General features: G+C 41.4%; 1 protein-coding gene across 1 annotated transcript in view; it reads left to right on the forward strand.

The window, feature by feature from the left end:
* Positions 1–23,310, forward strand: part of LOC132397524 (mucin-6-like) — a 262,599-nt gene that overhangs the window by 52,197 nt on the left and 187,092 nt on the right. The window contains exon 7 of the mRNA XM_059976355.1: positions 17,096–17,168. Coding sequence (XP_059832338.1) covers positions 17,096–17,168 — 73 coding nt within the window. The remainder of the gene's footprint in view (positions 1–17,095; positions 17,169–23,310) is intronic.

Raw genomic sequence — 23,310 nt, forward strand, 5'->3', positions numbered from 1 at the left:
TGAGATGAATATTAATCCAATATGGATTACTGACCTTGTTTACACTCTTCTCTTTGTGTTTTGTCTTTTCCATTATCTCTTTGACACAACATGCTTTGTTTTTATCAAAATCATAACATCAAATTCCTTTCACAAGTCTTTCTATCCATACCTATAAATCCTTGCATGAACTGTACCTAATGAATGCCTTGATCAATATGCTGAATTAGATAGTATTTGCAGAGATTGGTAAGGGGGATTGGTATGAGGGATTGGTAAAAGGGCCTGGTATAAGGGATTGGTATGAGGGCCTGGTATGAGGGATTGGTAAAAGGGATTGGTAAAAGAGATTGGTAAGAAGGCCTGGTATGAGGGATTAGTGTGAAGGATTGGTATGAGGGATTGGTAAGAGGGCCTGGAATGAGGGATTGGTAGAAAGGATTGGTAAGAGGGATTGGTATGAAGGCAGGTGTGGAGAATGGAGAAGTATTGAAGGCAACATTTATAGTGCTAGAAAAGAAACAACATTTTTTGAAAAAAAGAATATCTCACATGTTCTAGATTGAAAATCCTTATTCTGAGAACTGATGTAGCAGAGACAGAAGTACTGAGGGTGAAGTGTTTCACAGAGTGGGAAGAGGTATTGTTACATACCCTGTGGGTATTTTGTGACTGTCTTATGACCATGATGTAATTGAGTGTCTTGTGAGCATGATGTCATTGTCTTGTGATGGTGGGGTGATGTAATTTTCCCACTGGTGTTAAGGTCACATGGTGTAATTTTCCCACCAGTGTGAGGTCATGTGATGGCATGTTCCAACAGGTAAATAAGGGAAACCCCCTGTTGTCACGCTGGTAGTTCATTAGTTTTGCTGTGTATTCAGCTCATGACGCAGTTTAGTTTTATATTTTTTAAAGAAGGAGTATAAGGACTCAATTAATACATATTGAAAAAAACAATTCAAATACTGTGTTGCCCTTAAGGCATTTATTTAGCTTTATTACATTTTTGGTTCAGTACTTGGTTTGTAACTATTTTCTGGTTAAAGTTAAGGTTGATAACTACGTTGCAGTTGTTGAAGGTAAATTCATTGTCTGTGATGTATCATGGCATGTGATGACGTCACACCCAGTTTCACCGCGTCTTGTGGGTAAATACTGGTTTGGAGAAAGGGGAAGGCAGGGGGCTTGTGTGTGTAGGATCAACGTGAAAAAAGTTCCATTTCTACGCATTAAGAAACATCGTAGAAGTGACGCCTTTTCACCATACGTTAATGTGGAAGAGTGAACAGTAAATAATTAATCTTACTGCGATCCTGGCCTCATTGACTTTGGTTTAACTTGGTGTTTGGTTCAGAGTTTCTACACCCTGCACAAGAACATTATAGTGAAAAGGCAACATTATTTGGTGTTTCAACAAGTGGTATGATGGCCGTGCGATCAAGTGTCAAGTTGATGCCATCCAGCGCCAAGAGCAGTAGGGCATCAGCAAATAAGGCTGCCCTTGCAAAGCAGGAGCCACCAAGGTGCAAGCGTCATACGCTGAACAAGAAGCAAAACTGAAAATGGAAAAGACTGTCAGAGAATTGGAAAACCAGAGAGAAGAGGCTGCCAGAGAAGCCGAAAACCAGTTGGAAAAGGTAAGGATAGAAGTAGAGTTAGAAGTGCTGGCGCTCCACCGAGAAGCCGGTGCAGCCATGGCAGAAGCAGAAATGTTAGAAAGCACTGAAGAAATGAATGTTCTAGATGAAGCAGTAAAATCTATATCAGAAAGAACCAAATTGGAATGCACCAGCGAATATGTCCAATCTCAAATGGACCTGAAGATTTGTTCTTCCTCTCCATACTTACCTGCTGATGTCCCATTCCATGAGAAGTCACAGGGAAGCCCAATTGCATCACATCCATCTGAGGAAGAGAATTCACGCTTGCAACCTTGCAACGAACATGAGAATGATAGGGCTGACGATAAATACTTCTCGACACCAAACTTACCAGATTTGGCAAGAGAAGAGGCAAAGGCTGAAGTCAGAACAACAAATCCCATAATGAACGTACCCACTCAGTCATATGCCCACCAATGTATTCCCCCAGCCAGCATGCCACTTGCTGTTGAACCCTTGGCACAGTATTTAGCACGACGAGATCTCATCACTTCAGGACTATACCAGTTTGACGATAAGCCTGAAAATTACTATGCATGGTACTCCTCATTCACCAGTGCAACTGGCTGAGTCCAGCTCACAGTAACCCAAGAGTTGGATCTTATGACAAAATGGCTGGGAAAGGAATCATATGAACAGGTGAGACGCATACGTTCAGTGTATGTCAACAACCCCAAGCTAGCCTTACACAAAGCATGGGAAAGACTTCGGGAATGCTATGCAGCCCCTGAAATTATTGAGACGGCACTATTTCGACGGCTGGAAAATTTTCCTAGAGTGTCAGCCAAGGACCACACTAAACTAAGAGAACTCGGAGATTTACTCATGGAGATTGAAGGCGCTAAAGAAGACAGCTATTTAACTGATCTGTCATATCTAGATACTTCATAAGGAATTGGACCAATCATGGACAAACTTCCGTTTGGGCTGCAAGAAAGGTGGGTGTCTGTTGGCTCAGAGTACAAGGAAGAGAACAGTGGTCGATTCCCTCCCTTTAAGTATTTTACTAGGTTTGTGTGCAAGGAGGTGAAGAAGTGAAACAATCCTAGCTTCATGAGTCAAGGTAGCAGTATAGCTCACACCAAGCCAATCAAATCCACTTTGAACAATTTTAACATCAATATACCTGCCTCAGTGTACAAGACCAAAGTCTCCACAACTAACAATGACCCTGGCAAGAATTGTCCATTGCACAACAAACCCCATCCCCTCAAAAAATGCAGAACATTTATAAAAAAAAACCTTTGTCAAGAGAAAGGCCCTTCTCAAGGAGAAAAGAATATGTTTTAAATGCTATCCCTCTACCTCACCTCGCTAGAGAGTATACTTTCCCCGTAAAGTGCTCGGAATGCAACAGCACTAATCACGATGGGGCACCCCGGCCCGTCACTGCAAACTGACAAAGCTCCTGCACCCTTACAAGAGGATGGCGGGGAGAGAAAAGATCACCCCGATACAACTGTTGTTAGCTTGAGCTGCACAGAAGTTTGCAGTCAAGGTCAGTCAAGCCGTTCTTGTTCAAAGATCTGCCTCACTAAGGTATACCCTAAGGGAGCCAAAGACAAGGCCATCAAAGCCTACGTAATTCTGAACGACCAGAGCAACCGCTCACTAGTCAGACCAGAGTCCTTCGAGTTGTTCAGCATAGAGAGTAATCAGTTCCCATACTACCTTAGAACTTGCTCAGGCAGCGTAGAAACATACGGCAGGAAGGCAGAAGGCTTCCAGCTCGAGTTGCTGGATGGTAATGTTGACATATGTCTCCCTCCGCTCTTGAAGTGCAATGAAATCTTGAATAACCACACCAAGATTCCAACGCCAAATGCAGTGCTACACCAGCTGCATCTCCATCACATTGCCAAGCACATTCCAGAACCGAATCCAAAAGCAGAGATACTCCTGCTACTCGGAAGAGACATTCTCAGGGTGCACAAGGTCAAGCAGCAGGTCAATGGACCACATGATGCCCCATTCGCCCAACGCCTGGATCTGGGCTGGATGGTGATAGGAGAGGTGTGCCTTGGCAACGTACACAAACCGACAGTTAACACGCTCAAGACCAACTTGCTAGAGAGTGGCTGCCATTCAATTTTAGAGCCCTGCACAAGCTCTATGTGTATCAAGGAAGCACAACAAGGCTTTAACAAGTATAGTAAAGTAACTGAGAAGACACTGGGACAGTCAGTCTTCGCTCAAACTGAGCACAGTAATAAACTTGCTCCATCAGCAGAGAAAACTCAAATGAGCGAGTCATTTGAGCTTTTTGAACCTGAAAGAGACTCGGAAATACGGCCACAACTACAAACCAGTGTCACCTACCTGGAAGAATCAATATGTATCAGCGGTTCTCCACTTTGAATTCCTTAGTGAGAGGATTTGTGTTCCTCATGCACATCGCCAAATCCCATAAACACTCATCCCAAAATAGTGAATGCGAGGGATGGCACAAAAGTGACTTACCTCGCACTGCAGACGAACTGGCCCAGGCAAAGGACGTCATCCTTAAAGCAACTCAAAGAGCAGCTTTTGCAAAGGAGCTTTTGGCCCTTCAAGCTAATAAACCAATACCAAAGGACAGCCCTTTGAGGAAACTCAGCCCAATCCTGAAGAACGATCTCATTTGCATTGGAGGCCAGTTAATACACTCTCACCCTTCAGCTGCAGAAAAGAACCCAGTAATCCTGCCCAAAGACAGCCACGTGTCCTTACTGCTCACGCACCATCACCATGAACAGGTAAGGCATCAGGGCCGTCACCTGACAGAGGGAGCAATCAGGGCAGCGGGACTGTGGATCTTGGGAGGCAAAACACTGATCAATTCAGTACTCCACAGATGTGTAACCTGCCGGAAACTGCAAGGGAAGCTGGAAGTTCAACGTATGGCGGACCTCCCACCAGAATGCCTCAAAACCTGCCCTCTTTTTACATATGTAGGGCTCGATGTATTTGGTCCCTGGACTATCATCACTAGATGTACCAGAGGAGGACAAGCAGAGAGCAACTGGTGGGCCATCATATTCAGCTGCATGAGTTCGAGAGTGGTACACATTGAGGTCATTGAATCTTTGGATACATCCAGCTGCATTAATGCTCTCAGGTGCTTCTTTGCACTAAGAGGCACTGCAAAACAGTTAAGGTCTGATTGCGGCACGAACTTTGTTGGAGCATCCAAGGAGCTCGGGATAGACAAAACGGTGCAAAGGTACCTCAGTAAGCAGGGATGCAACTGGGAGTTTAACACAACACATGCCTCCTACATGGGTGGCTCATGGGAGCGGATGATTGGTATCGCCAGGATCCTTGATTCAATGTTTCTGCAGTAATGCACCCGCCTGACCCACGAAGTACTGTGCACACTAATGGCAGAGGTCACAGTCATTATAAATGCGCGACCACTCCTACTTGTGTCTTCCAACCCGGTAAGCCCCTTCATACTCTCGCCATCAATGCTCCTTACGCAGAAGGCAGGAGCTCCCCCTCCACCTGGGGACTTCTCAGATACGGGTTTGTACACAAGGCAATGGAGGCAGGTTCAGGCTCTCACATATCAGCTCTGGTCCCGTTGGAGCCATGAATATCTGCCTTTGTTGCAACACAGACAAAAGTGGATAGAACCCCTCAGGAACCTTCAAGTTGGAGATCTAGTTCTGCTCAGGGACAAGCAGTTCACCCGCAACTGCTGGCCAATGTCCAGAATCACTACCACATTCCCTGGTAGGGATGGACATGTCAGGGAGGTTGAGCTGAAAACTACTGACCAAGGTGATGTGAAAACTTACCAAAGACCAGTTGCAGAAGTCGTTCTACTTCTACCTAAAGGCTGATCTGGAGACTAAAGTTCTGTATCATGTTCATAGTGACCTTACAAAGGTCAGGCTTTATTTAGCTTTATTACATTTTTGGTTTAGTTCTTCATTTGTAACTATTTTCTGATTAAAGTTAAGGTTGATAACTACATTGCAGTCATTGAAGGTAAATTCATTGTCTGTGATGTATCATGGCATGTGATGATGTCACACCTGGTTTCGCCGTGTCTTATGGGTAAGTACCGGTTTGGAGAAACAGGAAAGCGGGGGGCTTGTGTGTGTAGGATCAACATGAGAAAAGTTCCATTTCTATGCACTAAGAAACATAATAGAAGCAATGCCTTTTCACCATACGTTAATGTGGAAGAGTGAACAGTAAACGGTTAATCTACTGCGATCCTGTCCTCATTGACTTTAGTTTAACTTGGTGTTTGGTTTAGAGTTTCTACATCCTGCACGAGGACACTATGAATACATTAATAAGTCCGAGAGAAAAAAGAACACCTATCCAACACCATCTCCCGGCATTTAGAAAAAAAGAGGGTGAAAAAAACATAAAAGACAGAGGAAAGAAAGTAGAGAAGAATAAAGAAGAGAAAAAACAAAAAAGTAGGCATCCAGCTCTCAGAGTCAGTTTAAAATACAAATTAAAGAAACTAGCTTATAAGGGATATATTAATTAAAAAAAATAAATAGATTAAACAATCTGGGCATTTAAGTAACCCAAATATGGTTGCCAAATCTCAATGAATATACTGTATCCATTCCTAAGGGTGTAAGTAATCTTCTCAAGGGGTATACAACTGTGCATTTCTTTATTCCAATGATCAATATGTACAAGGGAATCAGATTTCCATGTTACCGCTATGCATTTCCTGGCCACTGACAGCACAATTTTAATAAATTTGGATTTATTTCTGGGGAGGTTAACTTTCAAAACTGCTAAATTCCCCAGAAGAAACAATTCTGGGTCTGGGGGAAATCCATCCACAGAATCTTCCCCAGTATCTCCCCCAGATCTATCCAAAAAGATCTCAGTTTTGTGCATAGCCAGGTGGAATGCAAAAAGGTACCAACTTCTATGCCACACCTGAAACACTTGTTGGAAATTTCTGGTTTATTTTTATGTATTTTTTCAGGTGTCAGATACAACTGCTGTAAAAAATTAAAATGTATCATTCTGTATCTAGAGTTGATAAGACATAGATGTGACCAACATTGATGATCAATTACAATGCCCAAATCAGACTCTCATCACTCCCTCGATCTGTATATACCAAGCTTTGGGCATTGGTCCTGGAATAAAGAACACATATTAGAAATAAATTTAGTTGTATTTCCCTTTCAAATTAGAATCTCCATGTCTGAGTACCTTGGTAGGGCCAGTGATGGACCCAAACAGTCCCTCAGAAAAGATCGTAATTGGAGATAGCAGAAAAATGTGTTATTAGATAAATTATACTTCTTTTTAAGTCCCTCAAAAGACATAAATTGCTTCTGCTGATTATAACAATCTTCAATGTGCCTGATACCGTGTTGATACCAGGTGACTAGAAATTTATTACTCAGAGTCATGGGTATTAATCTGTTCTGAGATAGAGATGTCTTTGAGGATATTCCTTTTTTTAGAACCATAAGTTGTTTAATTCTTTTCCCAGATATAAATTATGCATCTCAATAGAGGATTGTTTGTTTCCTTTTAATTCATTTGGAGTCCCATTTATATATAAATTCTTCTGCCATCTCTTCTACTACCATATGTAAGTCAATTATAACCCAAGAAGGAATAGTTGTCTCATCAAAAAAAGAAGCAATAAAACATTGCTTGTGCAGCTAAATAATATTTTTTAAATCTGGTAATCTTAACCCTCCCAATTTATAGTCCCAGGTCAATTTTTCCATGGAGATTCTAGATATTTTACCCGGCCATAAAAATAGATGAATCTGACCTTTGAGAATCTTTTCAAAATTATTAGATAATGGGATAGGTAAAGACTGAAAAAGATACTGAACTCCTGGCATTATCTTCAGTTTTATGCAGTCTACCCCGCTCATCAGTGTGATGGGCAGGTTTATCCACCTACATAGGTCCTGCTTGACATTCTGCAGCAAGGGGAGATAATTAAGTTTATAAAGGTCATCCAAATTATGATTAAACTTAATCCCCAGATATTTCATGTTGGATTTACCCCATCTAAACTGAGTGCCATATTGATATTGGGCATAGTCTCCTCTACCTAAAGGTAACATTTCATTTTTATTCCAATATATTTTATATCCCCAGACTATACCATAATTGTCCAGCAAGGCCCCAAGTCTTACCAAAGAGCCGGCCGGGTCAGCCAAATATACTAAAATGTCATCAGCAAATAAAGTAATTTTATATTCTTCCTGGGCCACTTTAATCCTCTTTATGTCTGGATCCCATCTAACAGCCTCAGCCAATGGCTCTATTGCTAGAACAAATAGAGCTGGAGATAGTGGGCAACCTTGCCTACTAGATCTATGTAGACAGAAAACTGGTGAAATCTGCCCGTTCGTAATTATTTTGGCCTTAGACTGGTGATAAAGTGCTCTTATTCAATTTATGAATATTTGGCCTGGACCAAATTTTTTAATTGTTTTAAATAAAAAAAATCCCATTCAAGTCTGTCAAAGGCCTTTTCAGCATCTAAAGCCACTGCTACAGTTGGGTCCATCTTCGTCTTAGCTAAATGTAATATAGTCAATAGTCTGCCAATATTCAGATAATTATCTATTTTTAATAAATCCTGTTTGATCGGAATTAATCAATTTTGGCAGATATCGAGCTAACCTATTAGCCAATGCCTTTGCTATTTTTTAGTCTGTATATAAAAGTGAGATAGGCCTGTAAGATGCTGGGTTTAGCGGATCCTTATCCTTCTTAAGAATTAACATAATAATTGCTGTTGAAAAGGAGCATTAATTGATCCTTAAATTCTCTATAAAATTCAGGGGAAAGACCATCATCTTCTGGCAATCTATTAGCCTGTATAAGCCTAGGGCTCTTTCAGTTTCATCCCTAGAAAAAGGGGCATTCAATTCTTCCTGATCTTGTTGACTCAATTAGACAAGAAATCATCAATTTTCAGTGAGTCACCCACTGATTCTGATTTATATAGTTCTGAATAGAACTGCTTAAAAGTATCATTTATTTCTTTGGCTTATGTGAAATCTTCCCTTCCCCTGTTTGAATCACATTTATTGTTCTGGAGGTTTCTTCCACCCTCAATTGCCAAGATAGTTCTTTACGGGTTCTCTCTCCTAATTCATAATATTGTTGTTTTGATTTTAGTATCATTTTTTCTATTCTATAGGTTTGTTTTGTGTTATACTCTAATTTTTTATTTATTTTTTTATATAATTTTCCTGTTTTTGAATTCTGACAATCTTTTTCTAATTGTGTTATTCCTTTCTCCAATGTTACATATTTACTTTTTATACCCTTGACATATCCAATTATCTGTCCTCTTAAGTATGCTTTTAATGTATCCCTTAATAAGAAATTATTGACAGTAGAGGGTGAGTTCGTCTCACAGAACAATTATATTCCGGCTCTAATAAAACTGCAAAACTCTGGTCTTTTCAACAGCAAAGGATTAAAATGCCATCTATATATTGTTTTTTGTTTATCAGGCATTTCAATTGATAAAATTAAAGGAGAATGGTCCAAGAGTAGTCTAGCGGCATATTCTGTTTGAATGATCCTACTTTCTAATTTAGCTGATATTAGAAATAAATCAATTCTGGAGTAGGAATCATATTGTTTTGAATAGAAAGAGTAGTCTCTTTCCCTTGGATGCTGCCATCTCCAAGCATCCATTATATTCAAGTCCTTCGTGAAGGCCAGGGTGGTTTTTGCTGCCCTGACCTTCACGACTTTTATAACTGGTCTATCTAAAATTGGATCCAGACAAAAATTGAAATCCCCTCCAATTAAGATATTTTCATATCCATAAACAGCTTTCAAAAAATATTTTGGAAAATTTCACATCGTCATAATTGGGGGCATATACATTCAGGAGTGTCCAGGATTCTGAATATATTTGACAATTGACCGTAACAAATCCCCCGGCCGGATCTATAATAGTACCCTCCACCTTCACTGGCAAATTCTTCCCTGTCGATACTGCCACTCCTCTGGCTTTAGAACCATGGAACCATAGAACACTACAGCACAGTACAGGCCCTTCATCCCTCCATGTTGTGCCAACCCATATAATCCTTAAAAAAAGTACTAAACCCACACTACCCCATAATCCTCCATTTTTCTTTCATTCATGTACCTGTCCAAGAGGCTCTTAAATACCCCTACTGTTTTAGCCTCCACCACCATCACTGCCAAGTCATTTCAGGCAATCACAACCCTCTGTGTAAAATGCCCTCTGGTGTTTGCTATTGGTGCCCTGGGAAACAGGTACTGACTATCCACCCTATCTAGGCCTCTCATAATCTTGTAGACCTCTATCAAGTCCCCTCTCATTCTTCTACGCTCCTGAGAGAAAAGTCCCGGCTCTGCTAACCTTGCTTCATATGACTTGTTCTCCATTCCAGGCAACATCCTGGTAAATCTCCTCTGCACCCTCTCCATAGCTTCCACATCCTTCATATAATGAGGTGACCAGAATTGAACACAATACTCTAAGTGCGGTCTCACCAGAGATTTGTAGAGTAGCAACATGGCTGCTCTACTCTTCAACTCAATTCCTCTGTTAATGAAGTCTAGCATCCCAAAGGCCTTCTTAACTACCCTATCAACCTGTGCAGCGACCTTGAGGGATGTATGGATTTGAACCCCAAGGTCCCTTTGTTCATCTACACTCTTAAGTAACTGACCGTTAATCCTGTACTCAGTCTTCTGGTTTGTCCTTCCAAAATGCATCACCACACACTGGTCCGGATTGAACTCCTCCGGTCTTCTCCTATCATTTTGCATTTTCTCCTCCCCCTCCTACTTTCAAATCTCTTACTATCTTTCCTTTCAGTTAGTCCTGATGAAGAGTCTAGGCCCAAAACGTCAACAGCGCTTCTCCCTATAGATGCTGCCTGGCCTGCTGCATTCTACCAGCATTTTGTGTATGTTGCTTGAACTCCATCTGCTATTTTTCTGCTCAACTCTGCAGCCTGTCTAAATCCTCTTGTAACCTTTGACCACCTATAGCTCCATCACAACTCCTCCAATCTTAGTGTCATCTGCAAACTTACTCACCCATCCTTCCGCCTCAACATCCAGGTCATTTATAAAAATCACAAATAGCAGGGTCCCAGGACAGATCCCTACGGCACTCCACTAGTCATTGACCTCCAGGCAGAATACTTTCCTTCCACAACTACCCCCTGCTTTCTTCCTTTAAGCCAATTTTTTATCCAAACAGCCAATGTTCCACTGATCCCATGCCTCATGACTTTCCGGATGAGTCCCTGATGAGGGACCTTGTCAAAAAAAAGTCCATGTAGACCACATCCACTGCCCTACCCTCATCAATTTCTTTTGTTACCTCTTCAAAAAACTCAATCAGGCTTGTGAGGCACAATCTTCCCTTCACAAAGCCATGTTGACTATCCATGAGTAGACTGTACTTCTCCAAATGCTTGTAGGTTCTATCTTTAAGAATCCTTTCCAGTAGTTTGCATACCATTGAAGAGGACGCTATTACTTCACCAACCCATCCTCTCTTTAATTTGTTATGTTTTGTCACTGTAAGATGAGTTTCTTGAAGAAAGGTAATATCAATATGATTTTTTTTAAGATAGGCCAGGACCTTTTCCCTTTTTATCGGTCCATTTATCCCATTAACATTAAGACTTAAAAATTTAATTACTCTATTCATAGTAATCAGATTTTATTGGTTGATAAATCCTGCCCACAAGGAAGCATAAATTAATCCTACTTCTTTGAGATATTTGGTGCCATCCTCAATAGAGTATAGAATAGAAATAAAGAAAAGAAAAAGGGAGAAAAACCCTCCCAACTGTCGCTCCAAGTCCACGGCGCCTTAACCCCTCTTTCTGTGCGGTCCGATAAACATCGCACTAAAGATAGACATTCTTTAGCAAATAACATATTTAATCTTTTTTTTAAAATGAGTTGAAAAAATTATCCACTCCCCTAATAACTCCTTAACGTCTCTAAAAATAAATTGTTTTCCACACCCGTTATTACTAAATATCTAACATCATCTATAATATTGAAAGTAAATATCATTAATATAGCAATACATCCAAATAAAGAAGAGAATTCAAAGAAGCTTACTAAATATAACCCTAAATATTGTAACTTAATACATATCCAGCATACCAAAATTAAACATATCAAAAGATGATATCCATATAATCAAAGCTGTTCATACTAATTATAACAAAATTAGATGAACTATATAGTTGCTAAGTAGTATAATTCAAGAAGACCATCCATAATCAATATTTTAAATCATAATGGTCTTTATCCATAATCATATAGATTCGTTCAAGATTATAATGTTGTTAAAATTAATCTATCTTAATAAAGAAAATCAAATAACTTTCTTCATATATTTTGTCCAAGATACATCTTTCTAGGCCTCTTGTTCCAGAAGAATATTCTGAATCACGATGTCTCAGATATTTTTTGAATAAAGTTTATCGCCTCCTGGGGGTTAGTAAAGAGTTTCCTTCCTCCATCCGACAGAGTAATTCTCAGCTTTGCTGAATATAATAAAGAATATTGAAGACCTTTATTCTTTAATAACCTCCTTGTTAAGTCAAAGACTTTCCTTTTTTCTTAACAAGGCCACACTAATATCTGGAAAGAAGAATATCTTTCCCCCTTCAAACTCTAATAGGCCATTTCTCTCTCTGGCCTCTATTGCTGCAGCTCGCAATACTTTCTGTTTATCTTGATACTTCAAAAAGTGTATAAGTATAGAGCGCAGCCTTTGCTCTAGAGGTGGTTGGGGGATTAAAGTCCTGTGGGCTCTTTCTATAATTAATTCTTTGTCAAAATGCTTTATCCCCAGAACATTCTTGAAAGAAAGTTACTGCGTCTCTTCCTTCCAGTCCCTCTTTTAAACCCACTATTTTGATATTATTTCTTCTGCTATAGTTTTCAAGGGAGTGCAGTTTATCCATTATTTTTATTTTCTCTTTTTTTTAACTTTACTTTTTTTACCTCCAGGAATCTTTTTCTTTTTCTAGGCTTTGCAAACTATTCACAACATCCTTTGTATTATTTTCTAAATCATGGGTTTGCATATTTAAAGATTCCAAAGTCTGCTTCATTTCCTTAGATTCTTGCATGATAAGGTCTAAATAACTCTCGAATTTGTCCATCCTACTGGTTAAAGTCCAGACTGCATCGGCCAACTCATGAATTGTGGCCACAAGGTCACTGCCCGCACCGTCACTGCATCGTGCTGCCTCCGTCCTCGGATCTTCTGCAGGCTCAGAGGAACTATCTGACGAGCAGGCCTCATCACCATAACTCCAGATGCTCCCAGGAGTGTCAAGCCGGCAGCAATAGCGGCAGTAGGATTTCCACAAATTTTCCTTTTAACCAATGCTAAACCATTGCTAATATTAAGGTTATATGAAAGCCTTATAAACAGGTTATAAAGAACTTTTCGTAGGAGTTATTCAGGGAAGCGTCCAATCAATGGCACAATATCATGTGACCCCCTCCAGTTTAGTTTTAAAGTGGAGTTTTACTTTCTATTTTAAGGTGCAAAGATTATTGCCAGCAGTTTTGCCAATCACTGCCAGTTTTTGTTTGTGGCAACTTGGTTTTACCTCTACAGTTTAGTATTGGGGAGTGAAGACCTTACCAAAGTATGGGAACCCGAAGGTTTAAGTGAAGTTGGTGTCATTCATCAGTTTTATAAAGGATCGACCTTATTTAATCTCTGTTCAGGAATAGTGGCCTGCATCTGATTTAACCCCTGCAAGATCAGGAAGGGTTGTGCAGTGTTCACACTGCAGCAAAAAGGTCAGTTCCTTTAAGCTATTTTATTTCTTTCATCGTGAATCCTTTGGACAAGGCATTTTTCAGCTAGGATCAGCAGTAATGTCACGTCTTCCAAGAAATCAGTTTTCAGGAAAGTCTCTCCTTACTGACTGTATAATTCACTTGGACTTTCGAATTTACCACTTTAAGACTGTGTTCGAATTTACCACTTTAAGACTATGTTTGAATTTACCACTTTAAGAGTATTACAAAGTTTGGCTGTTTGTTAAATTGCCATATAGCAGTTAATTTCCCATTAGTCATTTGTTTACTTTTCACTTTTTTTGAGCAGAGTTTAATAAATGTTTAAGCTTATTTATAAAATCTGACTCAATTCTATGTTCATTGTTGCCCACCACATAACAGTATCGACAAGATAACTGTGAGAAATATTGGGTTTGCAAAAGAAGTCTATTTACCTCAGGAGTTCTCCTCCATAATTCTGACTGCAGTTTACAGACAACCAGTGGCAAAATATAATCAAGTGCTTGAGATACTGCATGCTGCCATCTCCAAACAAGAAACAGTCCATCCCAAAACATTTCAAATCGTAGTCAGGAACTTCAACTAGGTTTTTTTGAAGAAAACCCTGTCCAATTACAATCAACATATAATTTGAGGCACCAGAGGTACCAACAGTCTACTACTGTTAGACTAAGATAAGGAATGCCTACCGTTCCATGCTCAGACCACATTCCATTAAATTGGATCACTTGGCTGCACTTGTCCTTCCTACAGGCAGAGGCTGAAGAACTAATCTCCAGAGATTAGGTCAATGAAGAGGTGGTTGCAGGAAGCAGAGGAGAGTCTACGGGATTGCTTCAAATCAGTGGACTGGTCTGTGTTCATGGACCCATCAGTGGATCTGAATGAATACACTATGGTTGTCACAGATATTAAAACAGTTGTAGACCAGTATGTCCCCACAAAATCATTCAGAGTTTTCCATAATCAGTAGCTCTGGATGAACCATGAGATCCACAACCTGCGGAGAGCCAGATCAGAGGCATTCAGGTCTAGTGACCCAAGAAAATTATGATCTAGGTACAATCTCTGAAAGCCAAAGTCTGGACTAAACTTGAATCAACAAAGAATGTTTGACATTTTTGGCAGGGCTTGAAAACGATCACCTCTTAAAAAGTTAAATCAAGCAACATAGGTGTTAACAGGGCTTCGCTTCCAGATGAGCTCAATGCCTCCTATGCTCACTTTGACTGTCAAAACATAGAGGAATCATCATGAACTCTCCCACAGCCCCTGATGACCTGAGATTTCCGTCTTTGAGGCCGAAGTGTGATTAGCCTTCAGGAGGGTGATCCCATGAAAAGCAAAGGCCCAGGTGGCCCAGGTGGGGTACCTGGCCAAGTATTAAAGACCTGTGATGATCAACTGGTTGGAGTTTTCACCGAGATCTTCAACCTCTCCCTTCGGTGATCTGAGGTACAAATGCTGATTTCATTTATTCTGGTGCCTAAGAAGAACGTAGTGACTGCCTCAATGACTATCATCCAGTAGCACTTACATTCACAGTGATGAACTACTTTGAGGGGTTGGTGATGAAATGTATCAACTCCTGCCTGAGAAGTGACTTAGATCTGCTTCAGTTTGCCTACTGGAGCAACAGATCCACAGCAGATGCCATCTCATTTGCTCTTCACTCAGCCTTGGAACACATGGACAGTAAGATGCATACATCAGAATGCTGTTTATCGACTCCGGCTCGGCATCCTCTCAAAGCTAATCAATAAGCTTCAAGTCCTTGGCTCAATGCATCCCTGCACAATTGGATCCATGATTTCCTCACTTGCAAATCCCATTCAGTTTGGATTAGCAACACAATCACCATCAGCACAAGTGCATCACAAGGCAGTGTGCTTAGCCCCCTGGTCTACTCACTTTACACTTTAGACTGTGTGGTTAAGCACAGCTCCATTGCCATATATTAATTTTGCTGATGACACCACTGTTGTTGGCCAAATCAAAGATGGTGATGAAGCAGCACATAGGAGGGAGAATGAAAAACTAGCTGAGTGGTACCACAACAATGACCTCTTATTCAATGTCAGCAAGACCAAGGAGCTGATTATTGGCTTCAGGAGGAGAAAACCAGAGATCCATGAGACAGTCCTCATTAGGGAATCAGCAACTGTAAGCTTATCTGTGATACCATTTCGGAGGACCTGTCCCAGACCCAGCATGAAAGAACAACTATGAAGAAAGCATGTAAGTGCATCTACTTTCTTAGAAGTTTGCAAATATTTGGCATGGTATCTAAAACTTTGACAAACTTCCATAGTTATGCAATGCAGAGTATATTGACTGGCTGCACCACAACCTACTATGGAAACCCCAGTGCTCTTGAAAGGAAAATACCACATAAATAATGCATACTGTCCAATCCATCACGGGGAATGCAGCATCCATCATTTGGGACCCCCACCACGCAGGTCATGTTCTCTTCTCACTGCTGCCAACAGGAAGAAGGTACAGAAGTCACACTACTAGTTTCAGGAACAGTTATTAACCCTTAACCATCAGGCTCTTAAACTAAAGGGAATAACTTCACTCAATTTCACTTGCCCCATCATTGAAATGTTCCCACAACCTGTGGGCTTACTTTCGGGGTGGGGAGAGGTACGGTCAGGATAACAGTGAAGATTATTAGGTTTATAAAAGATATCAGTAGACAGTTTGTCTCCAGAGAAGGAGACAGAGAAAGGAGAGAGAGATGTCAGAAAGGAACCAAGTGAATTTAAGTGCAGGATGGAAGTTGGAAATTTATATTTCCAATTATCTGTTATCTTTGTAAGGTTTTAATTATATTTATTTCTCTGATGTTTTAATTGTTTTAAATGAAGTTTTTGTAATTATTTGAATAGGTTTGAATAAATTTTAAATATTTTTGTTGATATTGAAACACGCTGATTTGATATTGCTAGGGGTTTAGCAATTTCACCCCTCAGGCCACACACCACTAGAGCATATAGAGTATATTCACATCACACAAACCAATCTTCCATCCTTGGACTCACTTTACACCACACGCTGTCGGAGCAGTGCTGCCAGGATAATCAAGACACAACCCACCCAGCCAACACACTTTTTGTCCCTCTTCCCTCTGGGAGAAGGTTCAGGAGCAAGGTTCGTACGGACAGATTTGGGAACAGCTTCTTTCCAACTGTGATAAGACTGCTGAATGGATCTTGACCAGGATCTGGGCCGTATCTTCCAAATATCCGGAGCTAACTTGCACTACCTTACTTTCCCTTTTCTATTTTCTAATTATGATTTATAATTCAAAATTTTTCATTATATTTACTTGGATTTGTACTTCAGGGAGCACGAAGCGCAGAATCAAATATCACTGTGATGATTGTACGCTCTAGTATCAATTGTTTGGTGACAATAAAGTAAAGTATTGTATTGTATTGTAAGTATTCCCTTAGCTCTAGAGTTTAGTGCCCTAGCTTTCTGCATTCAATAGAGGGTATCATAGTGGACACTGGATGCAGGCCTGGGCACTGACCAAATCTACAGTGACCTTGCCTATCAGCTGGTAACCTTGCTCTGGGTTGTTTCATATTGACTCTGTGCTTAATAATGTCTAATGTTTTACTTGCAGTTGATTGCTTTATTCTTTTACTCAGAAAAAGATTGTAATTTCCAACCAAGACGTGATGGAAGTCAACAATGAACTCAAGAAATTACCCTATCAGGATGGTAAGGGGAACACTGTTGCTGTCTTGAATCTGACTGAGCATGACATTTTTATGTGTATCGGAAACTGATCTTATTTTTATCGTAAGTCCATAAGACCAAAAGGCACAGGAGCAGAATTAAGCCATTGAGTACGCTCCACCATTCCATCATGGCTGATCTATATCTTACTCAACCCCACACACTTGCCTTTCAACATTACCTTTGATGCCATGTCCAATCGGGAAACTGGCAATTTTCACTTTAAATATACCCACAGACTTGGCTTCCACAGCTGCTTGTGGCAGAGCATTCCACAGATTCACTACTCTCTGGTGAAAACATTCCTCCTTACTTCTGTTCTAAAGGGTCGCCCCTCAATTTTGAGGCTGTGCCTTCTAGTTCTGGATACCCCCACCAAAGCAAACATCCTCTCCACATCCACCTTATTCAGTTCAGTTCAGTTCAGTTCAGTTTCAGTTTATTGTCATTTAGAAACCACAAATGCAATGCAGTTCAAAAATGAGACAACATTCTCCAGAATGATATCACAAAAGCATTAGACAAAACAGACTACACCAGAAAATCCACATGACGTTTGGTAATCCCCAAATCCAGAGTCCAGAGAGACTGCTACATATTAATATCACACTACCATCTTAGCGTGTTCCCTAGAAAGGAGCTCCAAGTCCACCAGACTACCCAGACACATCAAGTCAAGAGACTAACTCTACCACCCAACAAACCAAAAACTAAAGCTACAAGATCTACACAAACCCACATAGTTACAACAGTGCAGACAATACCATAATTGATAAAAAACAGACCATGGGCACAGTAAAAAGAGTCCAAAGATGTTAAAATACTATATGTTCGAAAGAAACCACCGCACAGTTTCCACAAGTCCTCAGGGTCCCAATAGACTCGTTATCCCACGCAGGCAGCAGAAGGGAATAATACCCCGCTATGGATTTCCATGGCACCGCTAGACTCAGCCTCACAGACACAGCACACAGTGAAAGCGCCCTGACCATGGCGGACTCCAAGTCCGTCGAACCTCTGAGCCTCCGACCATCCCCTCCGGCACAGCTTCCCTGTGCAGCAACCTCTGCCGAATGCACTACGATGACCCTGCCAACGCGACCCCAAGGACTGGGGGTCTGTTCTTCTCAGCAGAGACTCGGACCTCACAGCAGCAGCAGCAACGAAGAAGGCCTTCCTGGAGATTTCCAGATGTTCCTCCATGCTCCCACGTCTGTTTGTCATCAGATTAGGATTGTGGACAGCACCCTGCTTGACAAATAACAGATATCAGCTCCAGAGTGGCTGCTGCAAACTGCGTCGCGCTGCCATCTTGGTCCTATCAACATTATCTAGTCCTTTCAACATTCAGTAGGTTTCAATGAGATCTCCCCCCCCATTCATCTAAATTCCAGTGAGTACAGTCCAAAAGCTGCCAAATTCTCTGCCTATGTTAACCCCTTCATTCCCAGAATTATCCTCACAACACCCTCTGGACTCTCTCCAATGACAACACACCCTTTCTGAGATATGGGTCTCAAAACTGTTAACAATATTCTAAGTGCAGCCTGACTAGTGTCTTATAAAGGCTTAACATTATCTCCTTGTTGTTATATTCTATTCCCCTTGAAATAAATGCCCACATTGCATTTGCCTTCTTCACCAAAGACATGGAGTCATAGAAAAGTACAGCACAGAAATAGGTCTAGTCTGTGCTGAGTCCTTTAAACTGCCTTGTCCCATCAACTTGCACCCAAACCATAGCCCTCAATATTCCTGTCATCATTGTACCTATCAAAACCTCTCTTAAATATTGAAATTAAGTTTGCATGCACCACTTGTGCTGGCAGCTTGTTCCACAATCTCACACCCCTCTGAGTGAACAAATTTCCCCTCATCTTCCCCTTAAAACCTTTCGCTCTTAACCCATGACCTCTAATGGTAGTCCCACCCATCTGTGGTGGAAAAAGCCTTCTTGCATTAACCCTCATATACCTCTATCAAATCTTCCCTCAATGTTCTACATTCCAAGGAATAAAGTTTAACCTATTCAATCTTCCCTTGTAACTCGGGTCCTCCAGTTCCGGCAACATCATAGTGAGTTTTCTCTGTACTCCTTCAATCTTATTTAAATCTTTCCTGTAGGTAGGTGACCAAAACTGCACACAATACTCCAACTTAGGCCTCACCAATGACTTATACAACTTCCACATAACATCCCACCTCCTGTACTCAGAACTTTGATTCATGAAGGCCAATGTACCAAAAGCTTTCTTAATGACCCTCTCTACCTGTGATACCACTTTCAGTGAATTATGCACCTTTGTTCTACCGCACTCCTCACTGCCTTACTGTTCATTGTGCAAGGCCTACCCTGTTTGGTCCTACCAAAGTGCAAAACTTCTCAATTGACTTCATTAAATTACATCTGTAATATTTCAGCCCATTTTTCCAGCTGATCCAGATCCTGATGCAAGATCTGCTAGTCTTCCTTACTCTCCACTATACTTCCATTCTTGGCATCATCCACAGATTTGCTGATCCAGTTAACCACATTATCATCCAAAACATTGATATAGATGACAAACAACAACGGACCCAGCACTGATCCCTATGGCACACCACTAGTCACAGGCCTCCAGTCAGAGAGGCAACCATTTCCTACCACTCTCCGGCTTCTTCCACAGAGCCAATGTCTAATCCAATTCACTACCTCATCTTGAATGCTAAGTGACTGAACCTTCTTGACCAATTTCTCATACAGAACCTTGTCAAGGCCTTGCTAAAGACCATATCAGCGACATCCACTGCCTTGCTTTCATCCAGATTCCTGGTCACTTCCTTGAAAAACTCCTTAAGAATGGTTAGATAAGACCAGCCATGCACAAAGCCATGTCTATTATCCGTAATCTGTCCCTTTGTATCCAAATACTCCTTCATCCAGTCGCTTAGATTACCTGCCGGTATCTTTCCCACTACTGATGTCAGGCTCTCGGGCCTATAATCTCCTGGTTGATTTTTTGAGCTGTTCTTAAAATACAAAACAATATTAGCTATTCTTCAGTCTTCCACTACCTCACCTGTCAGTAAGGGAGATCTAAATATCTCTGCTAGGGCCCCAGCAATTTCTGCGCTTGCCTCCCACAGGGTCCAAGGGAACATCTTGTCTGACCCTAGGGATTTATCCACCCTATTTCACCTCCTCTGTAATCTGTATAGGGTCCATGGCCTCGCTGCTGCTTTGCTTCACTGCTATAGACTTTGTGTCTGTCTCCCAAGTAAATGCAGATGCTAAACTTTCATTTAAGATCTTCTTATCTATTTTGGCTCCATTTAAAGTCTCAAATGTGCCTTCCTTTACCACCATTCCTTGCAGCACATTCCTGGAACCTGTGTCTATGTAAGGTAAAAAGGGCTAGCCCTTTGAACTTTATCCCTCTTATATGCAATGCATACCCTCCAGTAATAGACACTTCAACTGAGGAGAAAGGTACAGGCTTATCATCTTATAAATTTCTATCACGTACTGATCTGGGTTTAACGCATCTGTGCTCAGAAGACATTTCTTTTACACAAGGGCCATTTCTGGAAATGTAATCTGTTTTTCTAGCTTTTCTATGATAATTTTAAAGTGATTGGAGAAAAGTGGAGGGGGGATCTCAGAGGTAATTTTTGTACAGAGTGTGGCATGTGCGTGGGGCACCCTGGCAGGGGTGGTGACTGAGACAGATAGATTCGGCACATTTAGTGGCGGGTACTTGGGACATCCTGCCAGGGGTAGTGATCGAGGCAGATAGATTCGGCACATTTAGACATTGTCAGGATGGTAGAAAATGCAGGAAGCTGTAGGAAGGAAGGGTTAGATTAATCTTGGAGTAGACAATAAGGTCGGCACGATATCGTGGGCTGAACTGTCTGTACCTGGCTATGTTCTATGTTCTTATCAACAGATGTCTTGTAATATTGAATTGAATTGAATTACAGTTGAATTACAGTTTAGAAACCACAACTGCAATGCAGATAAAAAATAAAACAATGTTCCTCCAGAATGATATCACAAAAGCACACGACAAAATAGACTACACCAGAAAATCCACGTAACGTTTGGCAATCCCCAATCCAGAGTCCGGAGAGGCTGCTGCGTATTAATATCAGGCTACCATCTTAGCGTGTTCCCTGGAAAGGAGCTCCAAGACTACCCAGACACACTAAGTCAGGAAACCAACTCTACCACCCAACAAACTAAAAACTAAAGCTACAAGACCTACACAAAACTAGATAATTATAACATATAGTTACAACAGTGCAGACAATACCATAATTGATTAAAAAAAAACAGAATATGGGCACAGTAAAAAGAGTCCAAAGATGTTAAAATACTATACGTTTGAAAGAAACCACCACACAGTTTCCACAAGTCCTCAGGGTCCCAATAGACTCGTTATCCCACGCAGGTGGCAGAAGGGAATACCCCCACTATGGACTTCCACGTCACCGCCGGACTCAGCCTCTCAGATGCAGCACACAGTGAATGCGCCCCGACCACAGCGGACTCCTAGTCCGTCGAACCTCCGAGCCTCTGACCATCCCCTTCAGCACAGCCTCTCTGAGCACTGTTACGAATGTGAAGCAACTCTGAGGGGCCGAAGGGTACAAAGTTGCCCCCTCCTTTTTGAGAATCGCAAGATCGCTATTATTTCGAGTCTGAGACCCAGGAAATGAGAGAGAGACATCCAGAATACACAGGGTTTGGAATGTGTCCTGGCCTCAGCGGAACGGAACCATTGTCTCTTGGAGACAGAATTGTGTATTGAGTACTGTACTATTCATTGAAACCCCTCAGGGGACAACCAGAGTGGTCTGGTTGAGGGATTGCATCATCCCAACCTGATTGACATCTGAGACCCCGTGAGTAAGGATAAAAGAGGGGTCTGGGGAACAACCCCTTTAGATGCACCAGGAGAAACGCTAGAAATCCCGTGACAGCGTTTAATAGCGACAGCCGGTGGGGGCTCGTGTGTGTCCTCCCTTGCCTGGGGTGGCGGGCTCACCATGGAAAAATGGTTTAGCTAAAGGAGAGGTCACAATTGAACGGCCACGGCAACGAGACACCCGACGGATCGAAATCATAAAGGAAGGTTGGAAAAAAACCTGTAGTGGTAACTGTTCCCATCCTATCTCTCTCTCTCTCTCTCTCTCTCTCCAACACTTGCAACACAGTGGTCCCCAACGGCTGCAGCCTGCATGAACTGAGTGAACTTTATATTTCTATCGGACAATACATTATCCCCTGATTATTGTTATACCCGCACTTTTAGATGAGTATTGATTATGTATATTATCTGTATATTTGCATTGATATTATTTTTGTGTATTTTTACTAATAAATACTGTTAAAAATAGTATCATCAGACTTCAACGGACGTCTCTATCTTTGCTGGTAAGTGACCCAGTTAAGGGGTTCGTAACAGCACCATCCTCTGCCGAGCGCACTACAACACCCTGCCACCAGCCACCGGCAATGCGACCCCGAGGACTGGGGGCCTGTTCTTCCCAGCAGAGACTCAGACCTCACAACAGCAACAGCAACGAAGAAGGCCTGCCTGGAGATTTCCCGATGTTCCTCCGTGCTCCCACGTCCATTTTTCATTAGATTAGGATTGTGCATGGCACCCCGCTTGACAAATAACAGACATCAACTCTGGAGAGGCCACTGAAAACTGCATTGTGCTGCCATCTTGAAGTATATTGAATATTAATATTAATAATATTGAAGTCTATAGTGTTTAAGCAATGTAAAGTTCTAGTCACGTTATAAGAAGGATGTGGTAACCTTAAGGTTGCAGAGGAGATTTACGAGGATGCAGTTGGGATTAGAAAGCATGTCTTATGAGGAAAGACTGTGCAAGCTGGGACTTTTCTTTTTGGAGCGAAAGAGGATGAGAGGTGACTTGAAAGAGGTGTACTAGACAAGAATCGAGTGGATAACCAGAAGCTTTTTCCCAGGGTGGACATGGCTAATATGAGGGAACTTAATTTTAATGTGATTTGAAGAAAGTATAACGGAGATATTAAAGTTAAGTTTTTTTACATATGGATTGATAGGTGCATGGAACACTCTTTCAGGGGCGGTGATAGAGGCAGA

The sequence above is a fragment of the Hypanus sabinus genome, chromosome 7 (assembly GCF_030144855.1).
Source record: "Hypanus sabinus isolate sHypSab1 chromosome 7, sHypSab1.hap1, whole genome shotgun sequence".
Taxonomy (NCBI): domain Eukaryota; kingdom Metazoa; phylum Chordata; class Chondrichthyes; order Myliobatiformes; family Dasyatidae; genus Hypanus; species Hypanus sabinus.